Source organism: Glycine soja, chromosome 15 (assembly GCF_004193775.1).
Source record: "Glycine soja cultivar W05 chromosome 15, ASM419377v2, whole genome shotgun sequence".
NCBI classification, from domain to species: domain Eukaryota; kingdom Viridiplantae; phylum Streptophyta; class Magnoliopsida; order Fabales; family Fabaceae; genus Glycine; species Glycine soja.
In genome coordinates this window covers 15,638,380-15,652,769 of record NC_041016.1, presented here as the reverse complement: position 1 = coordinate 15,652,769, position 14,390 = coordinate 15,638,380, and the positions used below count along the sequence as shown (strand labels likewise).

Here is a 14,390-nt window from a genome sequence, read left to right as displayed (position 1 = left end):
GGTTGAAAACCGTCGTGGATAGTCTTATATAACCATCTTTGAAAGAATTTTTTTTGTAGTAGTAAGAGTTGATCTATTATAGCATGACTCCAGGACTTTGACTAATGACATTATATCGCCAACCTTTATAGTTTCTTCAATTTGATTTCTCTCGATAGTGGGGATTTTTCCATTGGCAATTATGGAATCCATTTGTCATTCAACACATTGACGTCTGCCACATTACCAATCCTCTAATAATAGCTTACCTTCAGCACCCATTTTGGCACCCATTTTGCTCCTCGTAATACTAGTCCACCCAAAATTGGGCCTATATCCTTTTCCTGCATCCATGAATGGCTTGTGTTTGAAATATTTGGCCTTTAACACTCTAGCCATCAAATAATCTGGCTTAGTTGCAAGTCTTCAATCCTGTTTCCCCAAAAAGAGCTAGATTAAAATCATGAATGAAACGGAAACTCAAACCTCCACTCCTTTTATTTTTTGACAAGTTTTTCCAACTCATCCAATGAATTTTTTGGCTCTCTATATCACCTCCCCCCAAAAAATCTTGTCATAAGGATTTCAATATCATTACAAATAGACCGAGGAAGCATGAAACATCCCATCAAATATGTTGGAATTGTCTGCACAACATACTTGATCAGTACCTCTGTTTGAATGAACCAGTATAAACCTAAGTATTTTTACTTCTCTCCAAAGTTATTTTATTAGTATTCTCTTGTGTTGATTTTGATACACTTCATTACACAAGTCTGCTTTTGAAAAACCTTTGTGAAAATTCTATTTTATCAAGCATTGGACGTTAGTCTTTTGTTTTCAACAAAACTATTTTTCATTCACTTGACGATACTTTCAATATCTTGGCTTTAGCATATCTTCATGTGAAAAACTTATTTTTGTGAAAAAAGTTTTCATATTTATCTAACATTCTATTCAACTCCTCTTTTAGTGTGATATCTGTTATTTCAAAAAAGAAGATCAAAGGAAGATAGACCTAAAAATACTTTGGAGAAAACTTTTCACCATGATATAATTCTCTCGACAAAACAATTTTTGTTCAAAATATTTCATCCTTTGCATTACAAATTCATTCCTAATTTGTGCTAAATTTCTACATCCTCATATTGTGAGTAGATTATTGTAATCTTTTCAAACACTTTGTATTTTGTGAAACCTAGGAATGACTGTGTTAAAGAATACTCAGGTTTTTTCAATCTCAGATTGAGATTGTGTGTTGTAGTTAGGAGTGATATTGAGAATACTTATTTTGCAATATTATTTTGGTTAGTGGAACCCTTCTAAGGTTAAAGGAGAACTGGACGTAACTTAATTTGAGTGAACTAATATAAAAACTAGTGTTCTTTTATTTTTCCCTCATGCTCTTTTTGGACGAAATGCTTACGAACTTTTTTTTATCTAAAGCTTTGTGTGTTAGAACCTAATACATTGGATGATGTCAGGTTCCTAAAATTCTATCATTTTTTATGATAACAATTATATTAGATTTTTTATGGACTAATGGATTTTACTAAGTGTTACAGGAACAACAATGTCCAGTCATTGTTGGGTAACAAAATCATTCTTTAAGATTTAATTGATATACTCTTTCAACGTCCAAGGAATTGATACTTGTTTTATTAAGAGTTAAATTCAACATCCAATATGTTATAACTAAAACAAGTGTCCAAACCTTGTTTAAACAAGCTTTAAAGTATTGTGTTCTTTTGAACGTTCAATAGAAGCTAACAAACTTACACAAAATATTTATATCTAAGTTGGTTAACGCCCAATGATAAGTTTTTTCTTTTGTACATTTACGAGGTTCATACATGTTATAGAAATTATGAAATATTTTTGTTTCCCTCGTATGATTTGAATTTTAATCATTTGAATTTCAAGTGTGTGCAAGAATTGCTCAATAGAAAAGGATATCCTCGACAAAATCATTATAGCACAAGTAGTGAAGCAAAATATCATGTATTGCTAAAAAGGACAATAATATTGTCCTTTTCTCTCCTTTACATGCTAGCACGTGACAAAAGTTGACACCTATATGACAACATATATTTTTGAGAAGCCATTGATCACACAAAAATACATTCCATTGAAGCCTATAAACAAAAGACCAAGGAACTGGAATCAATAACAAAGCTATCATTATGCTCTAAGTGCTAAAACTCTACTAAAATCTCTAGACTATGAAACACTGAGATAAAAGAACAAACCGTTGCATAACGAAGTTATTATGTTGTACTCATGCTACATTGTTATTCTCTCTTTGAGACTTTTGAATCTTGTATTTATTTCAATTTGTTGTTTGAAAAACTAAGAGTGACAAAAAATACTTGAGTGTTCTTTAATCTTAGGGAAGATTAAAGGTGTGACAAAAGTGACCTTAAAAATACGTGTTGTAGCTAAAAGTTACAGGATAAAATAATTGTTTGTAATGAGTTATTGATTAGCATAACTTTTCAAGGATTTGAAGGAGAATTGGATGTAGCTTACAAGATTAAGAGAACAATTATACTCTGTGTTTTACTCTACCTTCTTATATAACTTGTTTTTCTCTTAAGTTATCTCTTTCGCACCTTGAAAACACAAGCTTTTGAAAGCCTTTTTGTGAAAATCATTTATAAGTGAATGGACGCTATCTAATCAACTTGGTTTTTGTGAAATTGTATTTGGTGTTGTAGGACGCTTTTTCAAGAGCTTTGTTTTTAAACCCCTTGTAAACCGCTTTAAGAAAATTTCCATCTTGTGAAAAAGATTTCAAAGTTTATATTAACACACTATTCAATATTCCTTCTAGTGTGTTCCTTGTATTTTATTGTGAATTTTTTTTTTAATTTTAAAAATTAACAAATACACTATTCAACCTCCCTTCTAGCATGTTTTTTTTAATGCAAAATATCATCTAATAGTATTAGAATAAAAATTAGTCTTCATATATTATATTTATATTTTAGATTAGTTGTAAATTTTATCTTGTCTTTGTTTTTTAGTTTGGTGTTTTCTTAACTTTTTTATAGGTAAAAATTGTCAAACTGTAACAATATTTATTTATTAGTGGAGAAAAATGTAATCATAAAATCACATTTTATTCATCAAAATGATTTTGGATAAAGAAATCAAGTTTTGTTAAATTAGATTACTTTATTCTCTATTAAATAAATAGATTAATAACTCATGAACAATAATATAATTTGGTAAGATCCTTTTATTTTAGTAAATTTTTGGATTAATTATATTTTTATTTCATAAACCTTTTGAAAATTTTAGTTTTAGTTCCTAAACAAATTTTTTAGCATTGTTAGTCCTATACTATTTTGTATTTGATAGAGTAAAAACATTAAAGAATTATGGCGAGTGACGACAAGGTGATTTCCGGTGAGAGACATTTCTCCTTCCCACCAAAACCACCTAATTTAAGGGTGGTGATTCTAAACCCAAGTCTTTTAGGGATCTCTCCTAATGGATAAAAAAGTTCTAGTGCCAAGAATGGAGAAGACCAATCTTATTGGTCCGAATCTGTTCAAGATTGAATTCGAAGAGGATAATCACTTGCGACCTTGCTGCTTTTTAGATGATAGTGTTGTGTAAATTCGTAGGGCACTGTGGGTGGAATCCGTTATTGTGAAGCTCTTGGGGAAGTTTATTGGCTACCTAACCATGAAGGAGAGATTGAAACGGGTGTGAAAGCTAACAAGAGTATACGATGTGATGGACATAGGACATGATTTCTTCATGGAACAATTTGATTTAAGTGAAGCTATAGAGGAGGTTATGGCGGGTGGCCCCTGGATGATGTTTGACAACTACCTGGTGGTGCGGGAGTGGGTTCTAGACTTTGTCTCGACGGAGATGGAAATAGACAAGACACTCATCTAGATTAGGTTCCCAATTTTGGGCATGGAGTATTACGATGCTATCGATGGTAGTTGGGAAGCTTATAAGGGTGGATATGATGATGCTGACACTACTACAATAATAATAAATTACGACGCATTAATAACTACGGTCGGCATAGACCCGTCTTTGAAAATGACATAGTGGCAGTATTGTAATTATGTAAATTAAAATTTTGAATTTAAGTACGGTTATTAAAAAACCGTAGTAATTGAGTTATGTACAAAGGCGGTTTTATACAAAACTGTCTTTAAACGTTTACACCTTTTCACTTTCTCTCTTATTGGACAGCGTGCTTCGTCGCCTCGACTTCTGTGATTGGTCACTCTTTCTTTCTCTTTCTTCTCACACTCAAACGCTCCTTCACTCTTAACACAATTTCAAAATCCCTAATCCATCCTTTACGTTGCATTCTTCTCATATGTGTGTGTTTGGCGTTCCGCATTTGGCTGTGTTGAGGCGTTTGGTTTCCTCAGATGCCTCATGTGAGATGAGGAAGAAAATCATAGATCCCTCCTCTGAGAAGAAGTTATGCGGCGTCCGGCAGCGACTGTGGGGGAAATGGGTGGCGGAGGTTTGGAATCTGGCAAGATGAGTGCATCTCTGGTTGGGAACCTATGGCATTGCCGAAGAAGCAGCTATGGTTTACTACGATGTCGTAATTCGTCTTCATGGCCCTGACGCATTAACAAACTTCACGCCGCCGCAAAGAGATTCTCCGTCTCCATCTCCACTGCCGGCGGTGGCGGAGACTCTAGCAGAGGTTTGTGAAATGAAGGTGTTGGTCATCAAAGAAGCCTTCGGCTCCGGCTATGATTCCAGCGAGTATCATTGCTTTCCTAGCTCCACCTCACCGCTTCATATTTTCAGGTTATTGCTATATTAGATAAATTAAAGAATGACAAGAGCCAAAACAAGGAGCTGTTGGATTCATCACCAAATGAGGATGACGATGATTGGGATGGTGAAGATCCTGAAGAAGGCATCATTTATGTGGAATAGATGCCTCCCACTGTATCAGTATCACTATTGTGCCTCTTTCATATTGACAAACCTTTCAGTATTGATAGGTATGTTTTAATGAACCTACGTCGAGCATTACTTTTGATAATCTTACTTAGTGCTTAATTATAGTTTTATTTTAAGATAAATAGTTAGTCTCAAGCTTTCAACAGGATTTGTCCCAAGTTTGGTTTGCTTCGTTCAGTTAACAAATCAATTACTTATGTGCAGTGATTGGAAACACTTCACTAAAATGCTTGCTGGAAAGATGTTGTTCTACTCTTGTAGTTGTGACAACATTATCTGAACACAAAAGCCTTGCGTTGCTGGAAAGATGTTTTTTGGATCTCTTTTTTTAAAAAGTATATCTAATATAAATTTGACAATAAATTTGTGCTATAAACAGAGTGTTGAAAAGGAAGAGTCATTGAGGAAAAGGGCATGGGAAGAAAGCAAGAAGATGTGGGTGGTAGCAGGCCCAACCATATTCACAAGGTTTTCAACGTTTGGAATCATGGTGGTTAGCCAATCCTTCATTGGGCATATTGGGTCAACTGAACTAGCAACCTATGCCATTGTAATGACTGTCCTAGTCAGGTTTGCAAATGGTGCATTGGTTAGTGTCTCTCTACCTTTGGATGAAATTAAATTACTCAATCCAAACAAAAGCACCCAAAAATGAATGAAATTTAAATCATAGCAATTCGAATTTTATGTATTTTAATTTCCTTGAAATATTAAAATTCTCCATCCAAATACAACATTAATTCTCTCTTCACCCAATTCTCTTTAGCTAGTTATCTAAAATGTGAAATCCAAAAAATTTCAATAGGTATAATATTTGCTTTCTCTGTCTCATTCACCTGCCAAATGTTCCTACAATCACAGAGCAAGAACAAGATCATTGCCTACCTTGCAGCAGTTTCAATTTCAATTCATGTTTTGTTGTCATGGCTTTTAAGACGTGCTAATGTCAGCACAGCCTTTGAAAGTTACGACCTCTAAGATGGTGTTGCTTTAGGAAGATCGTTGAAAACTGCGACTTCTAAGACAGTCATTGTTGCACCGTCGTTGAAGGTTTCGACATTCCACAATGTTGGAATCTACGACGGTCATCCACCGTCGTTGTAGGCCGTATTCAACCGTTGTAGAATAGCGTTGATATGGGTACGAATACAGGGGTGACATTTGAGACGACTCTTGGGTGGACTGATCAGGTGTGTAATACATTCCATGTTGGCACTCTGGCATCGCAGGAATAACATGTGCTTCTGCATCCATACTTTCCCTACGTTGCCCTAAACCTTGGGTCTCCACACTCCTACCCAACATATCAAACTGTTGACTTTCAAATTGTGGAATCGAAGGAGAAGTTTCTTCACGTGCCTCAATAATTATATCCTCTTCCTCAGCTAAAAGAGTCATCTTATCAAGGCACGATGCCAAATCTTCCAAATTTGACACCCTTCTCCCATATGGGGACAACATGAACTGCATTGTTTCTATAATTTCACCCTGCATATAAATTCTTGTTAAATAATACATATATTTAGAAAATGTATGTAAATAATAACCACTTTTTAGAATATTAAAATAAATAAGTAAGACCTACAATAATTAATAAATATCATTAGTCCTATTCTTGCATGTTGTCGGTTGATATACAATTTGGTTTTATGCCTAAACCACTTCATATACTCAGAATTCACACTGAGGGGCCCAACTTGTGGTGGCGTTTCTTGAAACCGTCTTTCATAGCGACTATTCCATTCATTACGCGCTGGCTGCAGTAGTCGCCTCCAATTATGTCCACTTTTTCCTTTTAGTGTTTGGCCATGTATATTGCTAGGTTGCAATGGAGGGCAAGGTATAGGTTGTTGCAATCCAAATTGGCTCATGACTCTATCTGGCTGATGTCATTCAACAACATTGAAATAAATCATCGGCACTACACATCTCCAAATTGCAGACCCAACAAAACATAAATGACTCAACAACTCTTGGACTTCTTTGGAGTAAGGGACACACAAAAACTACAAGGCAATTTAAAAATTCGTTAAATAATTACAAATAATAACATTGTTCATTTGAAAAATGTATACTTAGTTACCTCGCCCTTTTTCATGGTGTCTAATTTAAAACAACAGTGTTCCACACTATCACTGGCCATACGAGGATTTCTATTTTGTAACCATCTGTATAACAATTATGCAACAATAAATAATAATGTGTTACATACAATAATAATTAAAATTATAAAAATTGTGTACCTATAGCCAAGTGGATTGTTTTGTTGTTGTGGAGGCACAATCGATGGGACTAATTTAGGGCATCGTTCCCATGCCCACAATTGAATTAAGAGAACGTAACCGCTAATAGATTGCATATTATAATCTGTTGCGTTTCACATCTCTCTGTATAAATAACTCAATGCAGCAGCTCCCTACGCATAAGTGTTGCACTCTTCAAAAGCTACCAGAAATTGCAAATATCTCATGGGGACTCTTTTACTACTTTTATCCACCAACAAGACACCTCCAATAAATCTCAAAATCCAAGCACGTGCAAACATTTTGAGGTGCTCTTCGTCGTCCACATAGTCCTAGATATTTGCAAATTCTGAAGCCAACCAACTTAATTTCAATGTGTTTCCGTCAGCCAATGCATTGGCATTTGGCCTGACTCCAAGGTATTGTTCACACATATCAATCACATCAATATTTGTGCTGCCAATTAAAGGATTGTCATCCACAGGAAGACCTAGCAACACAGACACATCTTGTAGTGTGATGGTGGCCTCCCCACGTGTCAAATGAAATGTGTGTCTCTGGCCTCCACCTTTCAACAAAGGCATTTACAATTCCTCCATTTATTTTGATTCTACACAATTTTATTTATGTGTATAATCTAGACTGCTATAATAGAGAAATAATTTCTGCTGGTGGTTGTTCTATACCCTGATAAATTGGAATCGCTCGCCTCATTCTTAATTTTCTATATGCATTCCCGTTCCAAATATGTTGGGACACATGTTGCTTTTGCATCCACAACACATCATTTTCATGTGGTCCACATACCACATCAAAACTGGATGAGGAGGATGGTGAACTTGTCATATCAAATATATTGCATATTACACAAAAAATTAAATTTATTTAAAACCTTATTAATAACAACAAATATCACAAACAATTTAAAAATTCCATTTACAATCTCAAATATAATAATTAAGTTACATAACAACTTAAAAAAAATCACAATATCATATATTACAAAAAATTGTAAAAAGCTAATATTCCAAATAAATTTCTAAACCAAAAAGGTTAATAAAATCATTTTGTTAAAAACTACACTTATTTATAATTTTTTCTATTAATTTTTCTGTTATCATAACATGCATCAAATGCCATCTTCATATATAAATCAGAATAGTCATGTTAAACGAGAATAAAGACTTTTTTACAAGAGTGTTTTTACATTTTTTTATATAAAAACCAAAGTATTTTTTAGATTTTTTTAAACTTTTTATCTCTTTTGATCTATTTTTAATCTTTATTTCTAAATTTAATTTCAATATTTTTTTTAAATATCAATAGTTATAAATAACCTTATCTTAATATAAATTATTTATCATAAATTTAAAATATTATTTACAAGTTTAAAATATTTATTTATTATGAAATTTAATAATAATATAATTTATATATTCAAAAATATTTATTTATTATAAATTTTAATTATATAAAATAAATAATTATTGTATGTATTGGACAAATTAAAACATTAATTATCTATCTCTAAATAACTAGCATTTGATGTCAATTAATTCTCCGTCCACATATAATAATGCATCCGTATGAAGGCTTATTTTCCTTTGTATCTATAACAATATATAATGAGAATAATTTCATTTGGTCTCCACACTTTGTCACGATTATTTTACACCCATTAATTATTCTGAACAATATCCACTACTCCCTTTTTATCACTTTTTTTCTTCTCATTTTCTATTTATCTTTCTCTTTTATTGTATTTTATTTTATAAAAAATGTAGAGACACAAACGTAATTTTCCCTAGGCTCTCTAGAAGTGAAATAAAATTAAAAATAAAGTAAAAACGTGTTATGGGGAATCATGCATGTCACAAGGTAAAATTATATTTAACTTTTAATTTTATAACGTTAGTATTATATCTAACAATAAAAAAACGAATTGAAAAAATTGAGGGGGGCCAACGTGCCCCCTGAACATGCCGTACTCATTAAATATTTTAAATATACACATAATATCACCTACTTTAATATATGTAAGTGTCATTAGCAATAATAAAAAAATATGAGCTAAAATTATTATGAGAGACATATCAAACTACAAGACAGAGAGAGCAAGTTGGGATGGAATGGAGTAAAAAATATTTACCGGGAAGAAGGAAGAAAGAAATTGTTGGAAGAGTGTTTGCTACAAGTGAAGAAGTGAGCGAACAACATGCATTTTCACTTTATAAATGGGGAAGGAGTAATAAATGGGGAAGGAGTAAGGAGTATTGCTCCAGGAGGTTTGGCGCAACACACCCCTCACACCCATTGCGCAAAGGTTTTGGCACAACAAATTCATGCCACTCCCGGTTGAATTGACATCCGGCTTTAGTGCAATACAAATAAAAACAGACTCCCCAGTAAATAGTTTCAAAACAATTCCCTTTTAGTAAATAGTTTTAGTAAATAGTTTTTAAAAAGACCCCAACTAATGCTTTTGCCTCATTTCTGGGTTGTAGATATATATATATATATATATATATATATATTCTAATTTGTTGGAATGCAAAACTTCCAATCTAAACTCAAACGTAACTTCATTTCAGTCATAATCTAAAACTTGAGTTGATTTCAGACCAAAATATTTTAAAGTACAATGTATGCAATACTTTAGCGAAAATCACCTTTTAAGCCTCAAAATTAATTTTAACCCATAAAATAATAAAATTTTATTTATTGCATTGTTTGAAGCCAATGATATACAATATGCAATTTTGTCTAAAACTTTTGCCATTGGAAAGTATAGAATTCAAATTAGTCCGAGTAGAATTAGATAAACTTACTTTGAATCATCCATATATTGTTAATTCATTTAATCATCAATTCCAAATTTTATATAATTACTAATATAATCAAACTTATTAAATAACATCAAACACCTTTATTAGATACAAGTATAAAAGCCAGAAGTACAATACCAGATTGTTATTAATAGCTGAATTTTTATTACACAAACAAAAATTGATCTCATGTTTAATTAGAAATTTTGTACTCTACTTACAATGAAGAATTGACTGAATGGTCTTTCCAAAAAAAAAAAAAAAAACTAAAGACAAATAGGGTTAATAAAATGTTCCTCAGTTAACCCAAGAATAAAAAAAATTAAATAAACAAATTCTAAAACCGAAATAGAAGCTAGAGAGAGACAGAGTTAAAAGTCTCTATTGGTGTCATCTCAACTGTGGTCATAGCTAACACATTTTTTGTCACTAGGTAGACAGATGGATACATGGCGTGAGCTTAGCCATATATAATTCCCTGCCAATGCTTTTGTTGTTTAGAGTATGTTTGTTTTGAGGTTATTATCATTTTTCACTCTTTCCAATGAACAAAACAAAGAAGTAAAAAACTTGGGTCTCTTGTGTTTTTTGCCTCGAAATGATACAACAAACTCCGCAGAAAGGTCTGCACAAGCATGCACTTAACTTGCAGCAGGAATTGAGATCCTTGGGCTGGGCAAGCCCATGTAAGCAAGCCTTGGAGACATCCTAACTTTTGGACTGGGCCTTGGAGAAGGAATTGGACCATAACTATATGGGCGTGCAGAAGCAGGCCTTGGAGATAGGTTAACTTGCTCCAAGGCCCTTGTTTGAAGGTGTCCAGGGTAGTCACGCACACACCCAATCCTGGGCCCAGCCCCAGTAGACCACTTGCATGTTAGCCTCTTGGGCACGTCAAGAACTGGAGCGACCACCTTCTTTTCAATCTCTTTGTTAATTGCTGCATTAATAGTGACACTATTGTTGTTGACATAATTGGAAGAAGAAAGAGTAGGACCCTTATTAATTTGTTGTGATTCATTAATGTCAATAAATGAATTGGACCCAACAATTGAAGGAGCATCGTCATCTATGGCACATTTCTGCAAGGAAACAAGTAGAACAACCATTTCAGCTTAATTTATTCCACAACCAATTTTTCTTTTTTCACTATCAATAATAACTTCAGTTGGATGAAATTTTTTACCTTGACATTAGAAAGATCCACATTGTGCTCGTCAAGAAAGCTTATGAATTCTTTAAAGTTCTCTTCTGTAGGGTGATAGTGACCACTATATGGCCAAATAGCCTGCAATGTTCATTAACACTTTTTGTAAGTGACATTACTTTTACAACAATAATTTGAGTACATGATAAATGAATTTAATTCTGCTAAATTGATATAACGTGTAAAGTGAAAAAGTAAAAGTGTCTCTGATTTAAATCATAGTATCTTATGAAATTATCCCATTTAAAAATAAGATAAATAAGTTCAATGGTTATGCACTGCCACTACCAATCAATTAAAAATCATTGTTGGTATCACTTTTAAAGTAATTAATAAATTATTATAAAAGCCAACAAAATAGGATGAATTGAGATTGGATGAAAATATATAGCGTATTTTTTCATGTCATAAACCTTAAATTAGCTAAATGTAAATGTAGATATTATGTGTTGTGTATGCTATTTACCTCAAGTACACCTTGTTGAGCCACTAATCTTCCTGCAGCTGTTGTAGCAGCCCCAGCTAGAAAGCTAGAGTGTTGAAATGCACCTTTCTGCTTGCGCCCCACATACAAGGACCTTGTGGTGCTAAGAACAAATATCCATTTGGACTTTCCGTCAGTATCCACAAGCCTCCCATCTTGTTTGTACACCAGCTTCCCTTTTTCAACAATTACTTCATACTCTTCCCTTTCTTTCTGCAATGGTAACAACAAACACAAACATTAGATTATATACATGAGATAGGTTTTTACAATTTTACAAATGTGAGGTTGTTCAACGGATAACTTACTGGTCCAAGATATTTAATGCACTGGCGTTGTAGGATGGATCTTGGGCATTTCTCAAGATTTATTTCTTTACCATCTCCAACATCCAACCTGCATATTATATAAACCACAAGGTTATCGTTAGCTTCTATAGCTTTTAGCAGCACTAGGTAATTATAGTCAAAGATATAGATAATTAGATATCTTAGAATAAGACTTTACCAGTAGAAAAATGGTTGGGTGCTTTGGCTCTCAAACCAAATATCGTAATACATGTGCAAATTGTGTCCATAGCGATGACGTGGGTCAATCTGTGCAGAAAACAAGCAAGAATGGGCATTGTTGATATTAGATTAGACCATAAACTAAAGTGTAACATTATTTCAAGCCTAAGTAAGAGTTATTAATGGAATAATGGGTAGGTAACTTACAGCTTCTAGCCAATGTTGGAGGGCTAATTTTTGAGCCTTATCATCCTTGGACAAACCTTTTCCAACCTGCAAACATCCCAAATATGAATATGAATGAGAAAATATATGAATTTACTTTCATTTAGAGAAAGTTGAATTTCAATGGAATATACCTTAGCTGCTCTTGTCCTTGCTCTTGCCCACCGTGACACGGCGGTTTCTTGTTTCTCCACATCAAAGAATGAAACAGAGCTCCGTTTAAGAGCAGCAAAGTCTAATGCCTTCCACCTACATCAATTAAGTATCATCATCAATTAGTAACATCCATAGCATAACCTTAACCCAATATCCAAATTAAAAGAAAATGAATTTGAATCCTCTCATATCAATCAGAATTAGAATTTCACTCCCATAACTAAAGAAAACTTTTATCACGAGGATTTTCTAGGTGAAACTCCAGTTCTGATTGGAGAACAACACCAAAAATACATACTTAAGGAACTATATCTAAGTTTTGTCGCGCCATTATTTGTTTAAGGTTGTTAATTTCATTTGTGTCATGAGACATGATAATGTTAAGCGACTTGCTAGCTCAAGAGGATCCTAATCTAAAAATTATTGTTTTTCATTGAGACTTACCAGAGCTCTTCCACCACAACAGCACAATCTGCAAGGTTTCTTCTAGTGCGGTAACTCTTGTACACTTTTTGAAGTTTAGTTGCGGCAGCATCAAGCTCACTAACCGGTCTTGGCGAAGAGAAAACGACTTCTTTAGGCAGAGAAAGAACAGGCACAGGCTTGTGCTGTAATTGTTCACTTCTGTCTGATCCCATGATCTCCATATCTTTAATGCACGAAAGGTTTCTTTCGAGGACCATGTGTTCGGGCCTGCAATCTTTCAACTTGCTTGAACTGTTGGTAGTAGAGGTACCCTTTGAAGTAGTTTCTGATTCTCTTTTCTTGAAGCTGCCTGATCTCAAAATCACAGCCCCATCTTTGGAACCAAAAGTGAAGTTCAAAGACAGACCAAAGAGTGAATGCCTAACGATTTCTTCCCAGGCTGATGAGAGTAACGAAAGTGATGATCCCATAGAGATGTAGATCCCCCCCACACTTCAATTTTTTTTAAAGAAAACTATTACTTTGAGTCCTGCACATATAACACACATGTTAGTGTTAGATGAGTTATATGTAATTAGACTACAAATCCACCATAGAAATTTTAATTTTATAGAACTACCCATTTTGTAGGGTTAATTTCATTCCATAATTGTTCTTGTTTCAAGTGTCTTAGAACAAAAGAAGGAAGAATCTATCACAACCAGGATCGCAACGATTTGAAAGAAAACTTTCTTTCTTTGTTTTTTGGTGCAAACTTCAAATGAAGAAAATGAAATAGATGATGCATATAATATAACTCTAGTGATTCATATTCCATCATCTCTTAGTCTTTCTTTCTTTAACCTTTAACCATGTAACCCAATGAATAAAACAAGTTTGGTTTTGATGGGGGCACCATGGAGATATGTTTATGTAACAAACAACTTCATCAAAAGCAACAGAAAAAATCTTACATGAATGATTTACCTTTGCTTATGAAGATAGTATATCTTTGGTTTATATGAATTGAAGTCTTGCAAGATCAAAGCACACAATATAAATGAAGAAATTAAGATGGGAATATCTCAGTGGCTTTGCCTTGCTTATATATAAGCTCCTAGGAAGATAAAAATTCCACACAGCAGGCAGAAGACTTTCAAATACGTGTCAAAAACAGGAAAAAGAAAGAAAAGGAGGTGGTCTTTGAATTCCACAACGAATGTGCTTACGCAACTTCGAATGGGAAAATAAAGGGTGGGTGTGTTCACAAGGTTCCAAAGTTTAGTTGGGTTTTATTATTATGTTATTCTTCTAAAGTCCTATCCACGAGTTGGTTTGAGTGGTTCAAAGATTTACGGTTTGAACTCGACCCCGTTTTGTTCTTTTAAAGGTAGATAG

At 33.6% G+C, this 14,390-nt stretch overlaps 1 protein-coding gene across 1 annotated transcript; it reads right to left on the bottom strand.

Moving 5' to 3' along the window:
* Window positions 1-10,198: 10,198 nt before the first annotated feature.
* Window positions 10,199-14,168, bottom strand: LOC114388306 (IQ domain-containing protein IQM1-like). Its single transcript, XM_028348722.1, has 9 exons — window positions 13,980-14,168; window positions 13,032-13,542; window positions 12,566-12,680; window positions 12,414-12,479; window positions 12,205-12,293; window positions 12,006-12,093; window positions 11,680-11,910; window positions 11,193-11,294; window positions 10,199-11,088 (listed from the first exon to the last, which is right to left on the bottom strand). The coding sequence occupies exons 2-9, from the start codon at window positions 13,481-13,483 to the stop codon at window positions 10,648-10,650; spliced, it is 1,584 nt and encodes a 527-aa protein (XP_028204523.1). The 5' UTR covers window positions 13,484-13,542; window positions 13,980-14,168; the 3' UTR covers window positions 10,199-10,647.
* Between the last annotated feature and the right edge of the window lie 222 nt (window positions 14,169-14,390).

Coding starts and splice junctions, on each gene's coding strand:
- LOC114388306 (XM_028348722.1), bottom strand. CDS start 13,483: ATGGGATCATCACTTTCGTTACTCTCATCAGCCTGGGAAGAAATCGTT. Junction 12,294..12,413: donor TCCAACATTGGCTAGAAGCT/GTAAGTTACCTA, acceptor TTTTCTGCACAG/ATTGACCCACGTCATCGCTA. Junction 11,089..11,192: donor TGGATCTTTCTAATGTCAAG/GTAAAAAATTTC, acceptor GTTTCCTTGCAG/AAATGTGCCATAGATGACGA.